The sequence below is a fragment of the Atta colombica genome, unplaced genomic scaffold (assembly GCF_001594045.1).
Source record: "Atta colombica isolate Treedump-2 unplaced genomic scaffold, Acol1.0 scaffold293, whole genome shotgun sequence".
NCBI classification, from domain to species: Eukaryota; Metazoa; Arthropoda; class Insecta; order Hymenoptera; family Formicidae; genus Atta; species Atta colombica.
The window spans coordinates 787,894-814,227 of NW_017259396.1; the positions used below are offsets into that span (position 1 = coordinate 787,894).

At 28.2% G+C, this 26,334-nt stretch overlaps 3 protein-coding genes across 6 annotated transcripts; 2 read left to right on the forward strand and 1 right to left on the reverse strand.

Moving 5' to 3' along the window:
• Window positions 1-6,671: 6,671 nt before the first annotated feature.
• Window positions 6,672-13,980, forward strand: LOC108690059 (ionotropic receptor 25a-like). 3 transcript variants are annotated; one of them, XM_018197138.1, is made up of 12 exons: window positions 6,672-6,886; window positions 6,958-7,312; window positions 7,412-7,512; window positions 7,711-7,794; window positions 9,346-9,657; window positions 10,067-10,173; window positions 11,349-11,519; window positions 12,397-12,629; window positions 12,743-12,957; window positions 13,236-13,492; window positions 13,573-13,651; window positions 13,786-13,980. In XM_018197138.1, the coding sequence occupies exons 2-12, from the start codon at window positions 7,129-7,131 to the stop codon at window positions 13,933-13,935; spliced, it is 1,893 nt and encodes a 630-aa protein (XP_018052627.1). In that variant the 5' UTR covers window positions 6,672-6,886; window positions 6,958-7,128; the 3' UTR covers window positions 13,936-13,980. The 3 variants fall into 3 exon arrangements, with proteins under 3 accessions (XP_018052627.1, XP_018052629.1, XP_018052628.1); XM_018197140.1 differs by having other exon boundaries at window positions 9,349-9,657; XM_018197139.1 differs by having other exon boundaries at window positions 6,672-6,878.
• A 245-nt stretch (window positions 13,981-14,225) lies between these two features.
• LOC108690058 lies at window positions 14,226-20,574 on the forward strand. 2 transcript variants are annotated; one of them, XM_018197136.1, is made up of 11 exons: window positions 14,226-14,297; window positions 15,070-15,462; window positions 15,922-16,002; window positions 16,631-16,788; window positions 16,904-17,189; window positions 17,350-17,467; window positions 17,727-17,951; window positions 18,487-18,648; window positions 18,780-19,001; window positions 19,078-19,235; window positions 19,618-20,574. In XM_018197136.1, the coding sequence occupies exons 2-11, from the start codon at window positions 15,134-15,136 to the stop codon at window positions 19,775-19,777; spliced, it is 1,899 nt and encodes a 632-aa protein (XP_018052625.1). In that variant the 5' UTR covers window positions 14,226-14,297; window positions 15,070-15,133; the 3' UTR covers window positions 19,778-20,574. The 2 variants fall into 2 exon arrangements, with proteins under 2 accessions (XP_018052625.1, XP_018052626.1); XM_018197137.1 differs by lacking the exon at window positions 15,922-16,002.
• Window positions 19,980-26,052, reverse strand: LOC108690057 (transferrin). Its single transcript, XM_018197135.1, has 10 exons — window positions 25,833-26,052; window positions 25,263-25,489; window positions 24,353-24,656; window positions 23,299-23,642; window positions 22,628-22,878; window positions 22,095-22,330; window positions 21,586-21,865; window positions 21,321-21,382; window positions 20,980-21,242; window positions 19,980-20,603 (listed from the first exon to the last, which is right to left on the reverse strand). The coding sequence occupies exons 1-10, from the start codon at window positions 25,903-25,905 to the stop codon at window positions 20,514-20,516; spliced, it is 2,130 nt and encodes a 709-aa protein (XP_018052624.1). The 5' UTR covers window positions 25,906-26,052; the 3' UTR covers window positions 19,980-20,513.
• Window positions 26,053-26,334: the final 282 nt, after the last annotated feature.

The following is a 26,334-nucleotide window of genomic DNA, read 5'->3' on the forward strand; positions in this document are numbered from 1 at the left end:
AATTAAATATTAAATAAAAACATTTTGAAGACAAAAAGGAATTTTTTAAATTGAAAGTTTAAAAAAAATTCAAATAATATTAATCATAAAGAATTAATATAATAAACCATGTTAATAAATTATGGATACGCGTATGTAATAGAGAAAAGGAAGATACAGAAAGCGTGCGCATGTGCAACAAAAGATAAAGGTGTAAAAAAATACTTTTTTATTTATGCTATATTAATCTAAATTATAAAAAAACAGTCAAGAGACGCCATATCAAACGTATTGTTTCATATTTTTTGTTATAAAATTTTCTGTATTTAATATAATATATTTGAAAGTTATAGTTTTACACTTGGCTATATTAAACATTTGATATGGCATGTTGAATACAACTTTCACATGTATGTAGTTTGTTTAAAGTGTAAATATTAATATACGTGTTTTATGTCCTTACAATCTCCTTAAAGCATCTAACATAAGATGTTAGATTATTCAGCTTCCGTTATATGGACATTAAACTTTCACTGTTTTTTATTCACATATATGGTTTTTTATTCAATAATAATAAATCATTTATTATTCAATTTTATTTATTTTGGATAAATTGAGCTAATTGCAAAAGGTTATAAATCAAATTAAACAAATCAAATTAAACAATTATATTAATGGTAATATATGTGTCCTTTAAATTATTTAGAATTGTGTGCAGTCCGAAATATGTTTAGACTTGTAATCACAATGCTTAGTTGTCGAATAATGTTTTATTTGATGTCGTTATTGTTTTGATTATCTAACATACTATGTTTTTGATTATTTCAAGCGGATTTTTCTAAAAAATATGGTTTTAAATGCAGCCAAAATGTTTGAAGTGCTTAATTAAAAATGTATTATTTCAATAAAACTTATCCACAGATATCGCATTTTTATTTTGTTTATTTTACTTGTGAACTTTAATATCGAGAAATCTGTACTACTTTTTTTATATAAAAATTTGATTAATTTATTAAAAATGTACATGGAGTGATTTAGCAAAATGTTTTTTAAAAATATTATCTGGTCGCTACATTAATCCGTAAAATTCTGTTTCATAACGCGTTACTTAATCATAATGCAAAATTCTAAAATATAATTTCATCAAAAATTAAAATATTTTTAGATAATAACACTAATATTCAATACAATCATATTCCAATCATATTATTATTATGAGACTTACTTTGTATTGCTTTTTTTAGTTACAGCATCTTCATATGTCCGGCAGGTATCGTACACCACAGCCAGACAGAGAATCAGAAGCAGCATCTTCATTTTGTGAATGATTGGTTTTACTTTATTAGAAGAATCAAAGTCTGTCGCTGATTTTGATTTTTTATTTCTTTTTTTGTCTCGTCGAAATTTTTTGCCACTTTTCTATCATGTATCGCTCTTTTTTATCGTTAACTTTTGCTAAAAATCTTTGGCAGAATTAATTAGTTTAATACAATCTTTTGACAACCTGACGGTCTGATCATCTTAATTGATTCCATAAGTGATAAAAGTTCAAATAATTCGAAGCATACGATGTAATGTCTCGAATTAATGTTCTACTTGCTAATTATTATGCTCGATTATTTGCATTTTAATAATAACTTGATCATTTATTTTATTTCACGTTTTATTTGTTATATTGACAACTTTTGCTTATTTTGTAATAAATACACGATAATGTATATAATAAATATACGATACCTGTAAATTTTCACTGGAATTATTTGCTTACGAAGACAGCATTTGTAGAACTAACAATACGAACGATTTTTCATGGATAGCATTGATGCATACCGTATCACCGTATCATTATATATAAATCCTGGTTATCGGTACTAATTTCACAGGAAAAAATATTTTTGTTGTCTACAATGACATTTACGGATTATCTACCTTCCTTCTGTTATCGCTGCATTTTTGCGATACATTTTGATTTCCGGGTATATTTATAAAATGACGAGTTATTTTATGAAAATGCTAGAAACTAAAATATGTCTGGTGAAAATTTTTTTCATAATTTTTATAATTAGAACATTCTTCAAAAACTCAAAAATATTCGAAAAGTTTATATCTTCTCTCAGAATTTTTCATACAAGTAAATTCTGAAATATTTTGAAATTTTTCATTTCATAATTTAAAAAAAAAATATTTTTTAATTTTTTAGATTTTATAATATTTCATCAGAAATTATACTTATAAAAATCTTAAAAATCTTACAATATTTCATAATTAACATACAGAAAAATTTTGAGAAAAGATATAAATTTTCTGAAAAATATTTCAATTCGTATAAAAAAATGTGAAACTTATAAAATTATATAGAGAAATATATAGAGAAATCCTGAGAAATTATAGAAATTCTGAAAAATTATATGAAAAATTCTGAGAAAAATTTTCACGAGGGACTTAAATGTTAAACATTAATAAAATAGGATAACCGGCAAATACGTGCGCTTTTGGGATTTACATCGCAGAAGTCAGAAAAAATAGGAGGGAATAATTTTCCCGTATCTATTCTGTTATATGCCTTTATGTTATATTAATAAAGTGTTACGATTTCAGTTTCTTACTGTTAATATTAATGAAATTATTGTGAGTTGTCACTGTATTAAGTATAGTACCATCATAAATTATAATCTACTGTAGGACATACAAAAGACTTAGTGGTTATTTCGTGATACATGATGCCATATATCCCACCTGTTTGGCATTTTTAGCGGGCGGGATTTATGTCCAAAGCATACAAAGTGCGCAGATTGAATGTACTAAATGCAATAAACGTGTTGAACATGATATGTATCTCATGTCATAATATTTGTAATACATGTGGAAGATTATTATTTATTATTTCGTATACATATTTATCATTCTTATTCTTTAATAAAACTTTATGCATTTTATAAATTATTGTGTCATTTTATGTCTTATATATGTGTTATTTGTAAATTTTTCATGAGCCGTACATACCCCATCCCCTCCACCCCTCCCTCCACTTATGAATAGCCATAATCTCACCCCTATTGGATATACGGCAAAAATGCAAGAGTTTAAAAAAGTTCATTTTTTAATACAAAATATAAATATTTCAGATTTATAATACTTTTTTTTATAATAATAGACAATACAAAGTTTTTATTGATATAATTCGTTTACTTTAAACATATTAAATAATACTTAATAAAGTTTTTGATTGGTGTATATATTGGAGTTACTCTATTGTTTTTATACGTGCACAAATACACGTAAATCTTGTCGAAATAACTTGCCAATCGGTTCCGCTATTCTTCAAAAAAGGATGTCGATTTTGCTGACATAAGTATTTTTTATAAGTTAAGATAACGCATGTGCATATTATACATATCATATATAATGATTTTAATAGTAAGAATAAACAATCTTATAAACAAATAATTACAATCTAATTTGCTTACAAGTAATTTTATAATTTATTATTGCTGTTTTATAAATATTTCATTAAAAAATATATAATCATTATTAATTAATTTTCGTGAAAAAACAGTAAAAAAAAGTTTGTTATTGTATTGTATCATGTAATTTATTAGCGAATGCAAGACGAAATTTAAGATTAATATTTGTATTAATATTATAAAGATATGAATGAAATAATATATTATTGTGCTTTATTAGGTAAATGTTGTCACTAAATAAATCATTGAATAACATAATCAGATATACAAAATTTTCTGTTTAAAAATAAAATAAGCAAATGAGAATGCGGCCCAATGCTTACTGTTACGGAAAAAAACATTGAAAATTTCGAAAAAAAGCATGGAAAATTATGCAGCTGCTATTATGATATATTATTATTTTTTCCATTATAAGCTATATCTTGGAGCCATCTTCAGTAAAACATAAATCAACATTGTTCTACGTTTTTGGATAAAAGCATAGTGAAATTCCATGAATAAAAAGATTGATTAATCAATTATTTATTCCAAATTTTGTATGTATATACACATGGTTGAATAATTAGGTGATGGACAATACAACGAAAAAAATGAATAGCTCGTGATTTAATCATGCAAGCAAGGGCGCCGCGAAGAGAGTACATTTGTACTCCCCCCTTGGCTCATAAAATAATTAAGTAGGGAAGAAAAAAATTTACAGGAAAAAAAAGTCGCCTAATTATAGAATATAATTTTTTTAATTGAACAGAGATTCAATAAATATTAATTAATGTAATAAAATTTTAGGAAATCTATTTTAGAAAAATCACAATTTTTAAATAAAATTTTGTACATATATGTATTACATATTCTTTCAGTTATGCATGGTCATACAATTGAAAATCTTAATTAACTGAAAGCTATAAAAAATTTACAATCTTTCTTTCGTTTTCTAGAAGAAACATTTATTATTTATTTGATTGTTAAACTCTTTAAAGTAAGCTAAACATTGGTGATAATATTTGCATTAAAATTCCTTTTATCTGCATTCTATTTATACAAGCATTTAATTTTATATAATGCATTCTATTTATGTCCATTTTCAAATATTCGAACTCATATTAGAGTTTATTATCTAAATTATGCATAATAGCAGTAATTTATTAAGAATTCGATGTCCTCGATTTCAGTTTTTTAATGTTAATTCGGAATAAATAAATAATATAAATGATAGAATGCAGTAAACATCTTTTCCAGGTAACACAGAATATTTATAATAAATATTCATAAATATTTTATACTTATTTTATATAAACTTTATTCGAAAACGTTAATAAAATATATATAAATATTTTATCTACAATAAATATTTCGTAATTTTTGTAATAAATATCTGTACAATCTAAGACCACATAAATATTTACAAAATATTAAAAATAAATCTTACAAATATCTTGTGAATATTCTATAAATATTGTCTGAGCTTTTATTATTGCACGTATTATATATCAACATATGATATGCGCAAAAATAAAAAACAATTAAGTTTTATGTAACATTCTTTTTTAATATTTTAAAATTTTAGATATCATTGATGCATACTGTTTAGTAAGGTACATTAAATACGTTTTAATATAAATTTTTTTTCATTAAAAATTTTAAGTTTTAAATATTTAAAAAATAAAAATTTTTTAATTTTCGGGGTAACGTACTTTACCATGCACAAATGATATGGGCAATGATAAAAACAATTTCTTAGCTTCGTATATACAGAATTCTATTTATCTGACCATGTCGAATGGTAAGACAACTCCAAATTGTTCGATTATCGAAATTATTTTATATTCCTCAATATGTTCGGATAAACGGAATTTTAATTACAAAGCTAAAACATTATTTTTTATTATTGTGCATATTATATGCATCCCAATCAGAAATGATTGAACGAAATCGACATCGAATTGATATTTTCGATATTGTTTAATGTCGAATGACATTGATTCGATGTCGATTTTATTATCATTTCTGACTGGGATATTATACATACCTGTTATAGCACAAAGTTATACAAAAGTTACAGCAACACTATTGCAGCAATATTGCAGAGATTTTACAGTGACATTGCTGCAAATTTTGTGCTATATAATGTATATTTATATATATTTATATATATTTATATATATTTATATAATATATACAATATATATACATAGTACTCTCAGAGCACGTTAATTTTGATAATTAAAAAATTTTAATTTTTAAATCAATATTTAAAATTAAAAATTAAAAATTTATTAAATTTATATTAAAACATTAATGTACATTACCATTACACTTTCACATTGCGCGCTTGAGATATGTAAAATTAATTTTACAAAAAGCGTTACACAAATTAAATGTGAATATGTATATATAATCTTAACATTTGATCAAGAAATGTTTATAATGCTTATATTATTATATATTCTTTCATTAAATATTCCTTGATGTGAATGTGAATAAATATTGCTTAATCTATACTAAAAATCTTACCGATGTTATTTGATGATTAGACTTATGAGAAAAATAATAAGTCATCATAACATCAACAAAATTATGTCAAAATGATTTCAAAATTATCACGAAAAATTCATCGGTCATTTTTCAATTATTTGTAATTCATTTTAACATTATTTTGACGTGACGTTATTTTATCGTGACTTCTTATTCTGTTTGGGGACTTAAATCAAATATACATTGTATATATATATAAATTGCTTTTTTAAAAGCTTCGTGTAGTTTAGTAGGACAAATCAATAATGCTGATAATCTCTTACATAATTCCTAATCTCTATAATTGTATGTTTATAACCCAGTCACATTAGTCACAGTTTTCATTAGCTATAAAAATTATTATAATGTAACAGACTGTTATTAAGATTGGATTCGTGATTATTGAATCACAATTTATCAGATTAATATCGCTTTCATATCATTTGATTCATATAACGGAAATTTCCATTGATCATTTATTTATATAAATCCATTTGCAAAGTTCGCATTTTGCTCATTGCTAAACAATATGTCACTCCACTAACAATGTATAGCAAGAATTGTTTGAATAATGGCTTGACTCGTTTCGTGAGTAAATATGTGCTAAAAGAGCAAATACATAATTGATACCAAACTCATGAAACCGGGCGTACGTATCAGGCGATCGTGTTTATTTAAGAAAATGGTTTTATTCTTGGCAATGCAGTAATAGTTTCGATTTCGTCGCATACAAGTGCAGTCGCGTGAACCTTTAAGCCACGTTCGAATCAATTATTCTACGAAACCGATTTTAATCCATGGAATTGTACAATTATTACGGACTCAATCATATAAAAAAAAGTTCTTGATTCGATCTAGAAATGCGATCAGGCATGCGATCGGAGTGCAAATAAAACTTTTATTACTTTCTAACATGCACAACGGGTAATGTTGTAAGTCGAGTAATGTTGTAAGTCGCTATCTGACATTTAAATAAAATTGACTTATACTTTTTTTGCCGTAGTTTTTATGAAGAATGTGCAATGTGACCAGAAAATGTATCAAATCCGGGATTTTGTGTATTGTCTTCAATCTCATCTATCTAACTATCTAATTAATCATCGAGTTGACTCGTGAAATCGGTTGAATCCCTGCTGTCGAATGATCATCGATTTACACAATTATACGAGGAAGAATGTTTTGCAAGCCCGATCTGTGCTTGATTATAGGCCTGATCGTTTTTGTATTCGATCTCACATGGAGTCAACTAATCAGGCCGGTTTATGTGTACGAGGGTCTGATCAAGAGTATCCGTGACTATTTTAATAACACGTGCATTGTATTCTTGCACAGTAATTCGAATCTTATTGAAACACAAGGTGAGAACAATGCGAAATCAGAATATTGCATCAATCAGAATGATTTTTGGCATACTAGTGTAATCGACTTTTCATATATTGAAAGTTCGCACTTTGCAGGACTTATGGAAAATGAACACTTGCTGACTCTTCAGAGATACCTGAGCATGACTCATCACATACGCACCACTTTCATGGATTTTCATATGTTCAGCACACGAGTGAGCATATAAAGAAAAAAGGGATTTGCCTTTCTTCTATCAGTAATCAGTAATATTTAATTATTAAACAAAGAGAAATATTGAGAATTCTTTTGTAACAAAGCTATATAATAAATAGCAAGATTATTTTGTGCATCTAATTGTCACAAACGATGCACTTATCTCTTACCAAAGAAGAAGACATTTGATTGTTTGCAGATTGGGCAAAGTTATTTTCACATCAAGAGACCTTTGTTTATTCTGCTTAACGACTATGAAGATACAAGGGATGGTTTTGCTCATGTAATTATTTTTTAAAAGTTTAAAGAACTAATACGATTTTAATAAGATTTAATTCATTATTCAGTTATTGCGATATATATAACATTATTTCTATTCTTAGGACCATCACACACAAAATTACTGCATAACTATAGTATAAGGTCCCTAGACCAATGAGTATCTTTTGTAAATCAACATGACATCTTTATATTGGTTATTATTGATTCAGTGGCCTTATGCTATGTTATGCAGCTTAGAGTAACCGTATATGCGCCACATCCATAAAAAACATAATTTATTAAGTATTATTTACTATGCTTAAAATAAACAAACTATAAGAGTAAAAACTTTGTACTGTCTACTATTATGAAAAAAATATTAGAAATCCGAAATATTTATATTTTGTATAAAAAAATGAACTTTTTTAAACCTTGCATTTTTGATACGGCCAGGATGTATAGCTACTCAGGGGAAGGGGGAAGTATATACGGCTCATGAAAAATTACAAATAATGCATATAAATAAGTCATAAAATGACACAATAACTTATAAAATACATTTATAAAGTTTTATTAAGGAATAAGAATGATAAATATGTATACAAAGTAATAAATAATAATTACAATCTTTTATATGTATTACAAGTGATATGGAGTACATATTTCATGTAACACGTTTATTGCATTTAGTACGTTGAATTCAATCTATGTATTTTGTATGCTTTGAGCATAAATCCCGCCCGCTAAAAATGCCGTATATCTCAAACAGGTGGGATCCCTGATGAAAATAAAAATCGGAACGTAAATCGGATGTAATGGAAGAGTAACAAAAGCGTAAACAAATTTCTCAAAGACGAAAATTGAAACATTAAAATAAAAGAAAAAATCAAAGTAAAAGAAGCACTATATTTTCATAACGGATATACAAGACAACAAACTAAATAAAGAATACAGGAGCAAATATTTGTATTTTGTTATACAACATGCTTTACTATTCCTCTACACTCATGTATCACGAAGTGATCACTAGTCTTTTGCACATCCTGTAGTAATCATTTTATGTTGATTATAATTTATGATAGCGCTATACTTAACAAATATCGATTCAAGTCACAATAATTTCATTAATATTAACAGTAAGAAATTGAAATCATAACACTAATATAACATAAAGACATGCAAAAGTAGTTTGCGAAAAAATTATCCCCACTCTTTCTATTTTTTCTGACTTCTGTGGCATAAATCCCAGCGCGGCGTATTTGCCGGAGTTACTCTATATAATTTTGTATGTGATGGTTCTTAAGTCTTAAAAAAATATTAATGCGCATAAAAATACAAGAAAGCTTTTTTTTTTAAATTTTTGTTATAATAAATATATAAATATATAAATTATGAATTAAGAACCTTTAACACAAAGTTTTATTTTCATATAAATGTTCAAAATATTTTTGAAGCTTTGAAAAATTATCTTTTTCAAATACTTTCTCGTTATTGCTTTATTCTCATAAAGCAAAACCTGGAAAATTCCTAAGTGAACAGTTGACGTGAATGTTTATTTAATGCTAAAATGTAGCAGATCGCAACGTGGATCGCGATGGCTTATCCCACTTGGATGGTATTCTTCAATAACGAGACCAAATTCGAAGACTTTTTCTTTGAGATTTACATACCGTTTGACTGTAAGTTCATGGTGGTTCAGAGTAGCCCCAATGTAATCGGCAGAGAAATCATCACTGAAGTTTATCAAGTCGACAAAGGAAGAGAATTGAGATCGTCGCAGTTCGGTATATGGGATGTAAGGAATGGACTGAAAGGTCCTAAGCATGGCCTATTTTTAAGAAGGAACAATCTTTTCGGCCAGAATATACGCGTTACGTCAATCCAAGTAAGGTCGCTTATTCTATTTTTCGCATAAGAGTTATAATAATGTTTATATTAATTAAACATGCAAGTTAGTGATTAACTATTTGTTAAAAAAGAAATAATAATATTTAAATTAACGATAATTAGTGGAATAACTTTTATCATCTTCAAAAAGGCGAAGATGATAATGATATAATGCAAGATAATGGTTATTAACGAAAGTACTTTTCAAAGCATTGTTATTAAAAATAAACCTTTACAAATTTTTTTATTCTGTATCACATATGATATAATAGTGCTTTGAAAAATACTTTTGTTAATCACTTATTACTTTGCGTTTTTTTATATAACATTTTATTAAAACAGAATTATATTTACAATTTTTAAAGCACCTTAATATTCTCTTTGGCATAATAATTTTATGTGCATAGGATCCTCCTATCAGTTTGTTTCATCGTAATGAACGAAATGAAATAACAAAAATAAGTGGCTTTTTTGGAGAAGTAATACTGCTATTGCAGGAGGCATTAAATTGCACGTAAGTATATCAAATTATCAAATAATATATTAAGGTATTATATTATATGTGTGAGAAAAATTATTACATTATATAAAATTATATTAAACATTATATAAAAACGCTCTGTAAATAAGCGCTATTAAACTTAACGATTATATTATATAACAATTTCCAAATAAAAAAAATATAATTTATTGATTAGTTAATAATTGTTGTAATATATATATGTGCTGTATATATTGTATATATATTGTATTTTCCGTATCTTATCACTTTCTATCGGGCTTTTTATCTGCTTGAGCAGGTTTTTTTTGCTTTTCTTTTTCCGCTGCTTTATCATTCTTTTTATTTTTTTTCGCTTTTTTAATTTGTCTTTGCTTTTCTTTGAGCTCTTTTAATTGTCTCGCGGTTTCTTTTCGAAAATATTCGTCCTCACTAGCCGCCGCTTTTTCCTCGAAGATCTCTCTTTTTCGTCCAGTGCCAGTTCTTCGACGTCTTTCCGAATATGTTCTTGGATTATTTAATGGATAAAACCTAATTACATCATAGAATTCATTAAATAATATAAAAGATCTTCTTCATCAAAACAAATATTCATATATTCATATTCAAATATTCATAATATTCAATGTAAAGAATGATCGATTTTGAATTAGCGTATCTACTTTACAACAAATAAAATAACATATATTAGACATCATTATAGCATATAATCTATCATTTTATAAATAATAACAATATAATAATTCCTTAAATTGATACTTGATTAATAATACAATAAATAAAAATATAGTCATTTTTTTGCACATTATTTAATTAAGTACGATTATTATTAAGATAAAAATGATAATATGATATTTTAAAAAAGGTTACATTGTTATTTTGATTCTTTTCAAATTAATCCATTTTGCAGTAAGATTGCGCAACATGACGTTACTGCTCCTTCATTCTAGATTTTTCTTCCTTCCTTTTGCTCTGGAATTGTTACAATAACTATTATTGTTCGAAAAATATTATCAATAATTTGAAAATAATTTTCTGGTTATTTAATTTTGATTTTGACAGCTTTTTGCTGTGAAGTTTCTTCGGAAAAAAACATACAATTGTCATTTGAAAATAATTGTTTACTTCGTTCTTATATATGCTGCAGAATTCTGATAATAAAAACCGATTTTATTTCTAAATGTGCACAGATTCACCTACAAGGAGGCCAAATCATGGGGCATGTGTCTACCAAACGGATCATGTACGGGTGCGATCGGGATGTTAATGAACAATGATGTCGACTTTGCGGCGACGGAGTTTATGATGACCTCGGATAGATTAGATGCTATCAGTTTTACAACGCCTATTTACACAACTAAGTAGTATATTCCTTCTTAAAAAATTCTAAATAATGAGATATCTAAATCTAATCGATGTTTTAGTTAACAAGCTTGAGATATTTGATATCTACTCGAGAAAAAAATGTTTCATATATAATTATATAAAATTATACAAAATTATACATTAAAATTACATGTTTTATATATAATTATATATGTAATATGTCCATTATGTAACATTTTTCGGGTAGTTTAAAAACACTGTATTTATAAGCATCAGAAAATATTAAAATATATGCGAAATTAATAAGATTTAAAGGACATTTATTAATTGGTTCAGAGACACAGATGATTTAAATTTAATTATTTAAATACGTTACATTGTGTCAAGTCCATTAAAAACAAATGTACAAACAATGATCTGTACCAGATCATGATGTAAAAAGACTAATGCTCATTTCCACCAATGTAGATTAACTTTAATCTCGATTCAACTTACTTTTCGTCTTTTTCTAGTTCTAAAGATTAGAAAAAAACAAAGAGTAAGTTAAACCGAGATTAAAGTTAATCTATAACATTAGTGGAAATGGGTAGTAATAAATGTAACATTGCGCATAATGATAGTTGAATTTAATTATTTATTAGATACATTACGGACTTTCGACAATAAGTCATTACTTAAGCTTTAAGTCTTAAACTGTAAGAAATGGCCAATCATAGTCAATTATTTTTCTCACATTCGACTGTGATTGGTCAATATCTTACAATTTAAAACTTAGATAATGGCTTATTGTAGAAAGCCTATTAGATTGTGTTGAGTGTTCCTTAAAAATAAATATACTCGCGAGTTTATGAATTAGATCATGTATCAGGTAACAAAATTAAAATCTATTATTTATGTTCTTTCTGTTTTAAGGTGCCGTGCGTATATTAAAAAGCCTGCATCGTCTGATGTAAAATGGGATGCCTACACGGCACCGTTCTCCACAAATATCTGGCGTGCCATCGCTTTTTTTATTGTACTTACGAGCGGAACGATTGTGCTCATTCAAAGATTATTTGCAGTAACATCTCCATATCTTCGAAATGACAACCGTTTAAGATTTACAGAAATTTTATTTTTTGTCACAGGAGCATTTTGCAATCAAGGTAGCTTCAACTTTTACGTGTCAATTGCTCGAGTGTTTGCGCTTTTCTTAATATATTATACTAATTTTTTTTTTAATATACGACCTCTATCTTTCTTATGAAAAATGGTAAAGGTATGAAACAATCTATACTGGATCCTGTGAGAATTGTGCATTTCATAATTCATCTATCGGCTGTCGTAATTGTAGCCGCGTATTCCGCTGCCTTGATTAGTTTCCTTACTGTTAAAACATTTATCATGCCCTTCACGACTATGGATGGTCTTCTGAAGGATAAGACCTATCGTTTCGGCGTGATCGGAGACTCGGCAGATTTTAGTTTTTTTCAGGTGCTTAAAATAATTCCCAGATTACCTTTGATATAAAATCAGCGATTAGAAAAAAAGTATATTACATGTTTGAAGTAAAAATGCCGTAACGGTATATTTTATAATTAAATAAAGTTTTCTATTCTTATAGATTATATAAAGTACTAATTTATATGTTTTTATGAATTTTTCTAAAAACGAGTTAGTCTTTTTTTTTTCTCTCTCTCTTTTAACAAAAATTATATTTAAGAAAAGTTTCATGGACGACACATTGATTTATGATAATTTTATTATGACAGAATACATCGGATAAAATAATGAACGTGCTGTTCGATAAATTATTAAGGAAGGAAACTGATTTACCGAGTAATTACTTGGATGGCTTAGAACGCGTTTGTAAGGACGACAAATATGCCTTTATGACATTGGATAATATGGCAACGTTGCTGCAACAAAAAGTCGACTGCAAGTTAGAGCCATTGGATGTTATCACGCAGACTACCATAGCAATGGCTTTGCAACCAAACAGCCCGTACCGTGGTATCATCAACGCAAAGTGCGTGCAAGCTTTATTAATGTAAATTAAAATTGTTGTTTCAGTTGTTTCAATAAATATTTTCGTTTTATTTGTTGCAGTATTCTTCTTTTAAGAGACAATGGGATTCTGCAGCGATTGCTGGAGACACAATGGTCGGTTCAGCTAAGCGGAGGAAGTGTACGTATCCTCCCATACATCACAGATTCAAAAATATTGCAATAACATGCAAATGTTGCTGCAAATTTTTGTGCTGTACGTAAATTTTGCTGACTTATCATCTGACAGACTGATATATTTATCTTTGATCGCAGGAAAAATCATCATGGAAATCGGTCGAGATCGGCGATATTGTGCCGCTGCTACTTTTTATAATCGCCGCAGTGTTCATCAGCTGTCTCATCTGTGTTATGGAACGCGTTATTTTCATGAGCCTTTTCAACCGAAAAAAAAGAAGTGAATAAGCCGCGTAAACTGAAAGTGTAAATAAGAGAGAATGCTACGTTGCTAGAATATTACATCTTGTTTAATAAAACCTTACAAAGCTCTCAGATATTTAAAATTAACATTTTTCATTATACTGATGTCCGCCTTCTATTTTTCCTGGTTTATGATGCATGGTTGATAGACGCAAAATAAGTAGCGGATAAATTATTTCGAATTTTGAATTCTTCGTGTTGTGTTTGCTATCTCATGTAGCTTTACTTATATTGGATAGGACGAATACAAGTATAAACAGTCGACGCAAAAACTCGTAGGATTTACTAATTTCTCTGGCAGTCGTTTCGCTAGTCACCGAGAAACAACATCACGCGTTACATCTTGTGTAAGTCTTTCTAGCGAATATTTATGATTTTGTAATTTTTATCATCAAATTAATAATATAATTAAAGTATTTAATATAATATTCTAATAATTGATTGAGATATAATATTTTAATATATATTTAATACTTGCAGTTATTATAAATTATATACATTATACAGTTATACAGTTTATGATATTATTTGAAACATGACATCAGTATGGCTTTCACCCATCTATATGTTTCAAATAATTATGATTAATTTTAGAGAGAATTAAATAATTATAATTTTGAGGAACAAAAAGATTTTTTTCAATATATTTGCTTCAGTAAACTGTACTAATGATTTCAAATTGATAATGATTAAAAATAGTGATTTACATTTCTATCGCTTTTATCCCTCCATATACATATATCACAAACATGAAGTATAAGGTAAACATTCCAATGATCGAACTGTACTTATGTTCGGTAATCTACAAAATTTTATATTTGTTTATACTATTATTAATCTTAAACGTTTTTAAAATAATCTTAAAATACGTTTAAATTATAATATTAATATAATTAATATAATAAAAAAAGCATTTGAAATTAATAATAATAAATCTTGTGTAAATGTCCGGATATAAGTCTGATCATTCGCTGGTCACCCTCTCTCCCTCTCTCTCTCTCTCTCTCTCTCTCTCTCTCTCTCTCTCTCTTTTTCTTTGGAACATTTATCTTATTAATATTATATCATTAATTATTATTAATTGATCAATAACAAATTAATTTATGTATATTTTTTTAGATGTCTAATCACGTCGGCGAAGATTCCTCAGACAATAGAGTTAAAGTAGTCACGAAATATAATCATGGACGAGAAAAATATGTACACAACGAAAAGTGGCAAATCATCCGAATTCAAGAACAGCGAAAAGAAGAAAGGCTTGTCATTAAGAAATACTGAAAATCATGTAGTTTGCAATACAACGATGGTAAAACAATACTCTTCCAACAGAGGGAGATTTCAGATTTATTCCGAAGACAGCAATGAAAGTAATCGATCACGATCTCGTGTGAGAAAAAACGTACCCAAAAAAAAAGAGATAAGAGCAAGGCGAGATAATGAAGTACTCAAAAAAACAACCGAATCAACAATCAAACTCGAGAAACTTAATTCTGATTTATATATTTCACGCAGGTGAGAGAAGGATGTACTGTGGAAAACTAGTTCTGTTGTAAAAAAAGATTAAACTTGATGCTACTTTCTAACAATATATATATTTACAACAACGTATATATTTATATACAAGGTGATCCTGAATGTTTTAGTTAAATTTCGAAATTTTATAGGAAATTTAATTTTGAATAAAAAATTTCCTATAAACGTGGATCGAAAAATGCGCTTCGTTAAAAGATTATTGTTCAAAAATCTCTGTACAAAATAACGATTATTTTATACATTTTTATAAATATCAGAAAATGTATGCGCTTTTTAACAAAAAATGAGAATTGTTTAACCAAAATGAGAGTTGTACAGAATTAAATTTTTTATAAAATTTCGAAATTTGGCAGTGAAATGTTTGAGGTAATCCTATATATACATATAAAAGAAAAAATCTTAATGAGATAATGTAAAAAAATTGTTTTTTTTTATTAGAGCACGTTCTTCAAGCAACTGTCGACAGAATGCTCTTTCAGATAAAATTAACGTGAACAGCAAATTATTTAACAATCGGAGGTAATTATGTGTACAAGTAAACAAATTTTCAATAAATCTTTTTGTACACACATAATTTATAATGTATTTATATATTATTTATTTTAAAATACAAAATAAAAAAAATATTGCATGGATAATTGTATAAATTTTATTTTCTAAATTATAAAAAAGTTAAAGATGATATTCGGATTTTGCTATATTACATCTAATTGTATGTTTACATTTGTTTGTATTTACTCTTCTGTTATAAATCAAAATATAATGTTTTTTTCTATATTTTCTGTGCTTTTTATTAAGCACTGTTTTCAGTTTATCATAATTCAAATCAATCAAACATACAACGAAAATATACAATGAAAAACAGTCTCTTCTTATTTTATGCTGTGAATTTAGTCCTCTTTAGGGATATTGATACAAAAATATTAATGTATATTAACTATTTATAAAACTATTTATAAAATTATTTATAAAAAGCTATTTATAAAACAGTGCATTTTGTTGTTAAAGAAGCAAAAATTAATATACAAATATTACATTATTTTTTAATTAACATCTACTTACATATATATGTACTTGTTTTATTAATGTCTATTTTTATATTTTATGCTATATTTATCATGATTTTAATTGATTATGTTTCATTCAGATCTTATTCCGAAAGCAGAGGAATTCCGTTGCAATGTGCACAAAGTAGTGTTGTTCAATTACCCAATATTCAAAAAATTAAACATCTTACTGACGATGTTAAAAGACGAACTTCTTCTAGTATTCAAACATGGAAAGAGAAAATGAGGAAACCATACAGTTAGTATATTTTAAGAGAGTATAAGAAAAATGTGTATGCTTATATTAATTATATAAAGAAGGAATTATATAATAAATAAGGAAGAAAGATTTTCTTACTTGTAAATCTTTTTAGCTGGTACCATGCCCAAAAATAGGATGGCTAATACAAATTTAAATAACAAAACTCTTTCATTGGTTGGTATCAATAAAGTTAATTCCACAACCAACTTGCAAAAGAATTCCGTTACTGGATCGATGAATTTGCAACCTGAGCTATTACAAAATGCGAATGAAGGTAATAGACAAGCCCAAAATATCGACTCCTTGAAGAATGCACTTCAGCAGATATCAAATGAACTTGAGATATATCTGCAAAATAATAAATTATCTTCGACAATACAAAATGATACTAACAAGAGGTAAACCATAAAAAATCTAAAAATAAAATAAAATTAATCTCTTTCATTATCACACATTATTTAATTATTAATTAATATATAAAAAAAAATTATTTAATAAATTACGGTAAAGCAAGCATGCGGAACACGCCGAATCTTAAATTGCAAACATTTTTTTTAGAAACTTTATTTCTGAGAACGCTGACAATAATAATCTATTAGGCGCTACACTACTTTTTAGCTCTAATAGCGTAACACCTTTAGATGGCTCTATCTCTCTGCCATTAACTCCAACAAAGGTAAAAAAAAAAAAAATGTAATAATTATAAATATCACAAAAATATATGTTCATATTGTTAAAAGATTAGCATCGTGATTTTTTTAAGTACAAATTGATATTAGATTAAAATGCAAATTAAATATGTTTTTAAAATAAGCTTGCAATTATTTATTGTCAGGCTTATTGCTATAGTTTCAGTATTAATATAAATATATTATAAATAAATTATCTTATATCATTCACTCGCTGTGGTATTTAACAATGGTTTTATCAAAAAGGTGCATTACGAAAAATGTGTGATGACACGGAAATTAACAATTAAGAAGGAAAACGAATATGATGTTATTTGTGAAACACCGTACGAACGTGATTACTTGGAGGATATACCAGAGACGGAATATAAGAGGAATATCAACGCTCCAAGGCTTTCCCCTCATTTTCTGCGTGAAAATGTAAACGCAGAACAGAGAAGAATCGTCGTAGGATATATTATTCGTCTTGGCGTAAGTATAATGTAGAATAATTACGGACATTTGATGTTAAGTAAAGTAAGTAAATGTGGATTTGTACTTGCAAAATTTTTCAATTTGTAAGTATTTGAGAAAATTGATTTTACTTAATCCGCAATTTTGAATAACGTTTTGTTTTCTGAAAATTCAATATTGCCAATCAATTGGTTAAAAAGTTTTACATTGAAAAATGTAGGTTTTATTTTAATTTTTAACTTTTAGAAGATATAAAACATTAAAAACGCCTAGTGCTAATTTGCCTCGTGTGAATCCAAATGTTCTTCTATTCTACGAATGCTCAAACGTGTCTTTTACGAATTAATATTAGCATTAAAAATTGGAAACTGATATAAATATTTGTTTTAAAATTGTAAATTTACAAAAATAGTTTTTATCTTTATAAATGACAAGGACAAGCCACTAAAATTAGATTTTTTTTTATTACTTAGATTACATAGAACGAAAAAACGTATTTATCAAAATTATATCAGCCTCAATCTCTGTTGTACATGATTACGATTACTTTCAGATACACTGCTACTATTCGTCGCATGTCATTTATCAGACTGTCAAACTATTCAATGTAGCTATTGATCGAATTCATGTAGGAATTGACGATATACAATTAATAGCTCTAGCGTGTCTTTGGATAATTCTTAAGCAAGATGCACCTAGTGATAAAATACCATCGGTAGTAAAACTTTTCATCCAGAGGAAAAGATTGAAAGATGTTACCATAATTAGCTGATTAAAATATATTGCAATTTTTTAAAATATAAATTCGTTAAATATGTAATGGAATCAAATAATCTCTCTTTTTAGGCGACTGTAATTCTGGAATTGGCGAAAGATTTATACAGTAACCAAGAGAAAGATTTGTTAAAGTATGAGAAGAAGATTCTCTGCGCTGTTAAATTCAACACACGATTCGCTGATCCATTCTCGTTACTTTCATATTATATATTAAATGTAAATCAAGACAGTCGATGTAATATTATTAAGCCGAATGATATCGCGTGTGTCTACTTTTGCGGTAGTTATATGGTAGTTATAAACACAAATAGCAATTCAATTTTTAGTATACAAACTATACACAGAGACAGATAACCATTTTTTACAGATCGATTCATCTATGCTGGATGAAAACTTATGTGAAACTCCGGTGTATATAATAGCAATAGCTGCAGTAGAGTTGTCGCTTCGTATTGTATATTTGAGCGATGTTAACGTGAATCCAGAATGGTATCAAGTTTGGAGAAATAAACAATCACTCATAGAGTAAGAAAAAGATTAGCGAATGCGCAAAATAGATATCCCTTTTTTTGTCTTCAACGGATATATTTGTAACATTTTTTTAAACAACAAACATATTAATCTTGCAGTAAAGAAAATACAATTTGGCATGATCTGCAAGAAAAAATTAATTAATTTGAAATTAATTAATTAATTTGAAATTAGTTAATTAAGTAATTTGAAAATGATAATATACCTAAATTTCTATTTTAGTTGTAAATATATATTGATTTTTATATTTATTAATAATGAAAATACTACCATTGACGTTAAGTATTAATTAATTTAAAAAATTAAATTAATTAATTAATTAGAAATTAATTTTAAATTCTTAAAACTTTAATTCACAGTTCATTTATATTTTTAGATGGGAAGAAAGAATGCTGAATTCTACGAAGCAGATTATGATACAACGAACTGTAGAATATAAGGATTTTGGTGCAAATGTTATATACAAAAAGTACATGCGTAGCAAACACGGGAAAATCACCAATTTTCTTCATAATAAATTGAAGAATATCTTGTGACGAAGATTAGATAGTGTCTAGTTAAAGATACTTCACTTGTCCCACAATCGACGTTATTGGATCTCTACTCAACAAGAAAAGTAGGAACATTAGATCATTAAATCTTTGGCTGTTACATCGTCATCAAAAGAACATTTGCAAAGCTCGATATACATGATTGTGATAAAGAGTGTGTAAAAGAGGGACACTCATTGGATAATTGTTAAATGCTTAGACATGTTATTTATTTTGTTATCAAACACGTTTTATATACAGATCGCGCTGGTCGCGTTTATGTTTTATTATAGTAGTGTTTTATTATAGTTTATAAATAATTGGTTTTTTTATGTTAAAAATATTTATAAAAAAATTTTAAACACATTTTTAAAAAATTTTATAAAGAAGTAGGAATTAAGATATAATGTACACGCATGCTCAAAAAAAAATATATTTTTTTATTATCGAAAAAGAATTTAAAGAAGCAAGCGTTTATGATTCAAGTCTCCATGCTCAGCATTATTCCTTAAAAGATTGGTCGTGACATTGAAATGCGTAATCTCTATCGCGGTAATATGCTACTTCGATGCGTAAACATAAGCGAGGTTATCGACAGTATTTTATTTGTCTAACAGTCCTCTTGGGTTATTAATATATTATGACTTAATAATGATTTTTCAGCAACAGCAACGGAATAGCAATATCACATATACTATAATTAAAAGCTATCAAATAGTGCTCGATTCTTAATCGTCAAGTTTTAATGAGTGCCATAATCCTGTTGAATATCTGCCCAAGAATTCCACTTGTCCCACGTGTTATCGGTGGACATTAGTTCCTTCACGTCATCCTAAAGACAATGATAACATTTAACTCTTCGTACAAATAAACAGATAGCTAAACTAACTATATATGATCATTGAATTTGAAAAACAACATGTTGCAAGGAAGATATAATCATTTCTTATGACGCTATATATAATAAATTGTTATTTTTGAATTTTTCGTCTAAAATATAATTTTATATATGTATGTAGTATATTCTTTTTATTTGTATATTTAATAGTATATTAATAGTATATTTTTGCTATACGTGCTACATTTATAATTGTAGTGCAATATTTAATATTAGATATCCTATTTGTGATATTACTTAAGATTGACTTAATATAAATTCGATTAGACTTTAATTATTATTTTAGCCAAATAGAACATGATGATCTTACCTTGAATAATACATTAGGCTTGTCACCCCAGGCACCAAAGAGGCGTAGCAGATCCGGATTTTTGGAGTACAATGTACTTGCAGCCAAAATGCCATGTTTCAATTCTTCAAGGGCGTTTGGACTTTTCCCAGCCGAGCTAACAATTATTCTTGGTGGCTCCAAACCTAAATTACAACGTTCCCATTCGTTGATGGGCGCTTGACCACCATTTGGACAGAGCAAGATGTAATCTTCGAGTTTGCCAGCGGCATCCTTCTCGTTATCTATAATTTGATATATAACGTCCAGAAATGACATAAGTATAATTACATGTGTAATCTATTTAACACAATTGTGTTTACCCAGCTGCTGCAAAGCCGTCAAAGGTAGGAATGCAACGTCACCCTTGCCATCCTTCAAACATCTGAAAGAAATTAAACACTCTTTTTAATATATTATCTCTTTGGAGATAATAAAATTCTCTGTAAATAATATTATTCTTATTATCAAGTAGCAAATACTGTGTACGCAATTTATTTTATTTAAGTAAAATCGAGTAATTCCTATTTTATTTATATTAAATTAGCCGAAGATATTTGCACAAAAAGTAATAAATGATGATGTTACCTGAGTGCTCCTTTTCCTCCGTTGTAATATTCAGCATTCGTAGGTCTACATTTCGTTGCTTCTTTTGCTTGATCGTCGTCTATCTTGATATTACCAACACATAGTTGACAGGATTTTGAATTAAGAGGTGCACCAGGTGCACAGGACTTAGAGAAGAAGGTATTTATTTCGCTAGGTTCGTTAATAAGACCATTAAGTTTGAGTATACGAGCAGGTGCATTGTAACCAGCAAAATCGCCTTCGTAACCGCTATGACAAGATGGTTTGTCTTTAAGATCGCCTATGAACGAGAATATTGATAATTATGCATGAAAGAAATTTATATCTGTAGAGCTAATTTTTCTACAAACTTTTTTCGAATAACTCATTTTTTCTTAGAATTTTGCTTTGATATCGATAGTTTTGTTAAATTAATATTTTTATTAATATAAAAGTCAGTTCCAATTTTTAATATTTCTTATATATTTGATCACATAATTTTACGAAGTTTATAGATTGAAATATCGTACCTAATCCATTTATGGAGGAACCGCTCTTGATAACAGCAAGTGCTGGTCGTTCGCTGAGTTTCGTGGATCCCTCACCATATGTCTCAGCGACGATTGGTTTTACGTTGTACTCATTAATTGCACGTTTTACTGATCCGCCATCGATTATTGTGATATCCGCTCCATTATCCCTAACAGCCTTCAAGCAAGCAGTCTCGTCTTTTTCCAGTATGCAATCAAATCTGGGTCTGGCGTCTCTATATAGATTATATGTAATATATAAATCAAGATTAAATAATATCAAGATAAAATAAGAGCAGAACTGTATGTATAAGTTATATAAAAAAGTAACGAAGTTACCTGTCTATTAGATATTTAATTAAAAAAAATTTTTTAGATAATAGATTTTAGGTAATAGACAATTATGATTCAAATTTTGATTTTAATTAGATTTAGATAATAGAACAATTAAGAAATTAAATTTGTTTCGCTTCGAGACACCAAGTTAAATTGATCGAAAATTGACATTTATTTTATGTGTTTTGTGACTATACCTAGAGAAAGCAGCTCTAGCGAGGCTACGACACTTGTTCAATGCATTTTCATCCCAAATACACCAACGAGCGTCTCTCTCCGGTGCTCCGGAATTCCTCTCGATCACGTCCATGTATTTCGCACTTTGCAAATGCTCATCCGGTGATACTGGCGGTGCAGCGACAGCCAGAGTCTTCTCGTTGAGAAGCAAGAGATCTTCCCACCAATTTGCTTTCTCATTTTCGCCAAGCTGACCTAGTTGCGTCAATTCCTGAAAAAGTTAAATCGCAATCTGCAATAGTTACTTAAAAAAATAATTTCTTAATTAAACCTATCCTTTGAATTCTTAATTAAACCTATCCTTTGAATTCTTGATTTACTTGTCGTTTTTATTATGATAATTAATTTATGATAATATTTAATAATGCTAATTAACTGTTTAATAATTTTGCTAATCTATGAGAATTTTTGCTAATATCTATGAGAAAACTAATTATTGTTTTTTAGAAGTTAAAATTAATGATAATATTTTTATCATAAATTATATAATGTATATCTTTTAAAATTTCTGATACTACGCCATGTAATATAGGAATGCGTTTGTTCAAACAATCTCGTTATTATTCCATATAACATTCAATTAGTCAATTAAAAACATGTAAAATAGATTCTTAAGAAACAAATCACGTACTCTTTGAATTGCTTCCGCGTTGTTGGTATCAGCTCCATTGGTCATGTATCCCTGCCACGGTCGGGCAGCCCATGTGCATGGTTTCGTATTTGCGTCGATAGGCACTTTGCTGCCGTCTGGGCAGAAGTACCGGAAGTCAGCCGGATTTTCGGATGTTGGCATTGCCGGAGTAACTCCGACGGGCAGACCGAAGAAACGCTTCACGTAGATGACTTTCGTCCAGGCGACGTCGCCGCCGTTGTGAGCTAGACAACGTAGAGCTCCTTCGTATCCGGAATATATGTCCGGATAATCGCACATGTTTGGTTTCTCACATAGAGCGCACATATTGCTGTACGTCTCCTCTGAAAGAATGAAATTAATAATAAAATAATACAGATAGAATAAATATGGTAACGTGAATAAATATGGTAACGAGCAAAAAATGTAGTTCTTGTTTTAATTAATTATATATACATATATATATAAAATAAATTTAATGTGCACGAAGTTTCAATCTAATTAAATCCTCTTCAACTGCAATATCACAATAGTATAATATAGTAGTATAATAGTAAAATATTTATAAAATATCTAATTAAAAAATTAATAGCTCATATTTCTTAATTAGCATTTTTAGTATTTTTTTAAAGTATTTTTTTTTAAATAAAATGTTTATTTATACAATTCATGAATTTGAAATGTGTCAAGTTTCATAAATACAAAAATAAATATCGAATAAAACTTGACGCATTACGACGCATCTATTAACATTTTAATATATACTTTAATTATTTCGCTATATGTGAAAGAGAAAAGTCAACTGCAATCAGAAGAAATAGTTACGACATAATTTTACTTTCTACTTAACGTAACTCCTTCATTTGCATCGTAGTTTGTTGAGCTACGGTCACTTTAACTCGCACGATTGCAAATTGACTTCAAATAAACACAAGAAAATTAGTGTCTTGAAAAAAGTGAGTCGATCTAAGTACATGTTATTTCAATTGATGATATTGTTTGCTACACCTATATGACACAATCGCCGCAAATTTCAAAGATTACTGCCACTTACTGAGCCTCTGATTGATGGTAGGATCGGGTGACCATGTACCCACCAAACAACCTTTGTCGAAGAGTGTGCTTAGAGCGCGAAGTTCATTCTCGCGAGCGGAATATTCCGGATTGTTGATGTCAGTCAACACGCCCATCGCGGTGAGTTTCGTGATGGGAATTTTGTAGCCGACATTACGGCCCACACCAGTGTGGCAGGACTTAAGACCTTTCAAGCCCTGAACGTTGTTAATGTCCAGGTCTTTGTGTATTACGGCTACCGCTTCGTAACGATATATCGCATCAGGTTCTTCCTTCGTTCTCACCTAACAAAAAAAAAAACATATTTTTCTGAACAATTTATATATGACAATTTATATATATAAATTATATTCTTAAATATCTTATCGAACATCCGATCGACTTGCAGTTTAGAACAAAAATGTATTTGTCAAATTTTTGCATGAATCTATATCGACTGAAAATAGGATTATTTTTCTTATTTAATTTATTCTTATCAGTCTAATTTCTAGTTATAATTGAATACATTTTTTTATTCTCGAAAGATCACAAAATTATATCTGTAAAAAATTTTTTTGTTACAAATATTTTTTAGAAATAATTTTTTTTCTTTAAATCATCCAATATTTTTTTAAAAATATATATTTTTTAAAATATATTTTTATAATGTAAATTATATATTTACAATACTATACTATTTCTGATTTTTTATTATAATTCCTTTTTATTTTAGAAATAATGCTTATCGACGAAAAGAATTGCATTTTTTGAGTTTTTACATTCAAGTTCTGGTCGTCTTTCCTTTTTACTTCTTTAGTTTATTTTAAATTTGCTTTTTCTAACTATGCCATATTTATAATTAAATATTAATTTTTTGAATATAATAAATTTCGGAATGTTTAATATATCACCTGTTCGATGATACTGTATCCAGCCTTTTCAGCCAATTTATTCTTTGCCGCGAGATACATGTCTTCTGGATCTACAGCAACGATATCTGCTTCCTTTCTACCGACTCTTTCGATACAATCATATCGATCGCGTCCGGAAATGCATGATATTGGAAAACCTTTGCTTGCCGATTCTTCCATCATTTTTACGCATTCCTTTGAATATTTCTCCGGGATGCACATTGTGACTAAATAAAACACGACGAATTGATTGCCTATCATACTATATATTATTTTTTATTTTATTATAGTTTTAGGATATATTTATGTTAAAAGTCTAAAAATTAAACTCAAACATTTAAATTTTATGTAATTATGGGAGTTAAAAAAATATACACCAATACTTTTAAATCTTTATTAATTATTCTACAAAAAGATTTTATGATTAAATATGAGAAGATTATGCTTAATATTCAAATTTACAAATCGGAGAAAATAAACAATTTTAAAATTCTTATTTACTCAAATAATCGATGTAATATTTTCAATATATTTTTGTGAATTAGCTGTTAATTTGCACAAAGTACTTACACACTCGTGGCAGATTCTCAGCGGACGCAGCCGCCACCGCGAAAATCGCTAGTATTGCGAATCTGTGCAGCATCTTGATGACGGCACTTCGCGGATTATGATATACAATTTTCCCTCAAAGAATTAGCGAAATTTAGAAGACGAGGCAGAGTTCAAGTAAGACCGCAGACAGATGGTCGGCGACGACTTGTCAAGACCGTCCGGAGTAGCAGTCTAAGTACGTCCTTATATAGATGCGTCTTTTTCTTCCTCGTACTTCAGCTCGCGAAAGAGAAGAAGGGGGAAGGAGTTTCGTTTTCCTCCTCTCTTCTATCACTTCGTGATCCCCCTCGTCGTTTTTCTTCGTTCGTTTCGCGTAATGACGCCATCCTTGTTCATTATCTATTCGATTCCTCTCTCCCGCGAAATGGCACTTTCAAGCCCCATCGCACATTGTCCTTCAGGAAAAGATAGGTTTTTGGTCTCAGTGCTGCAGTATTTGAAAATTATTATTATCAAGCGC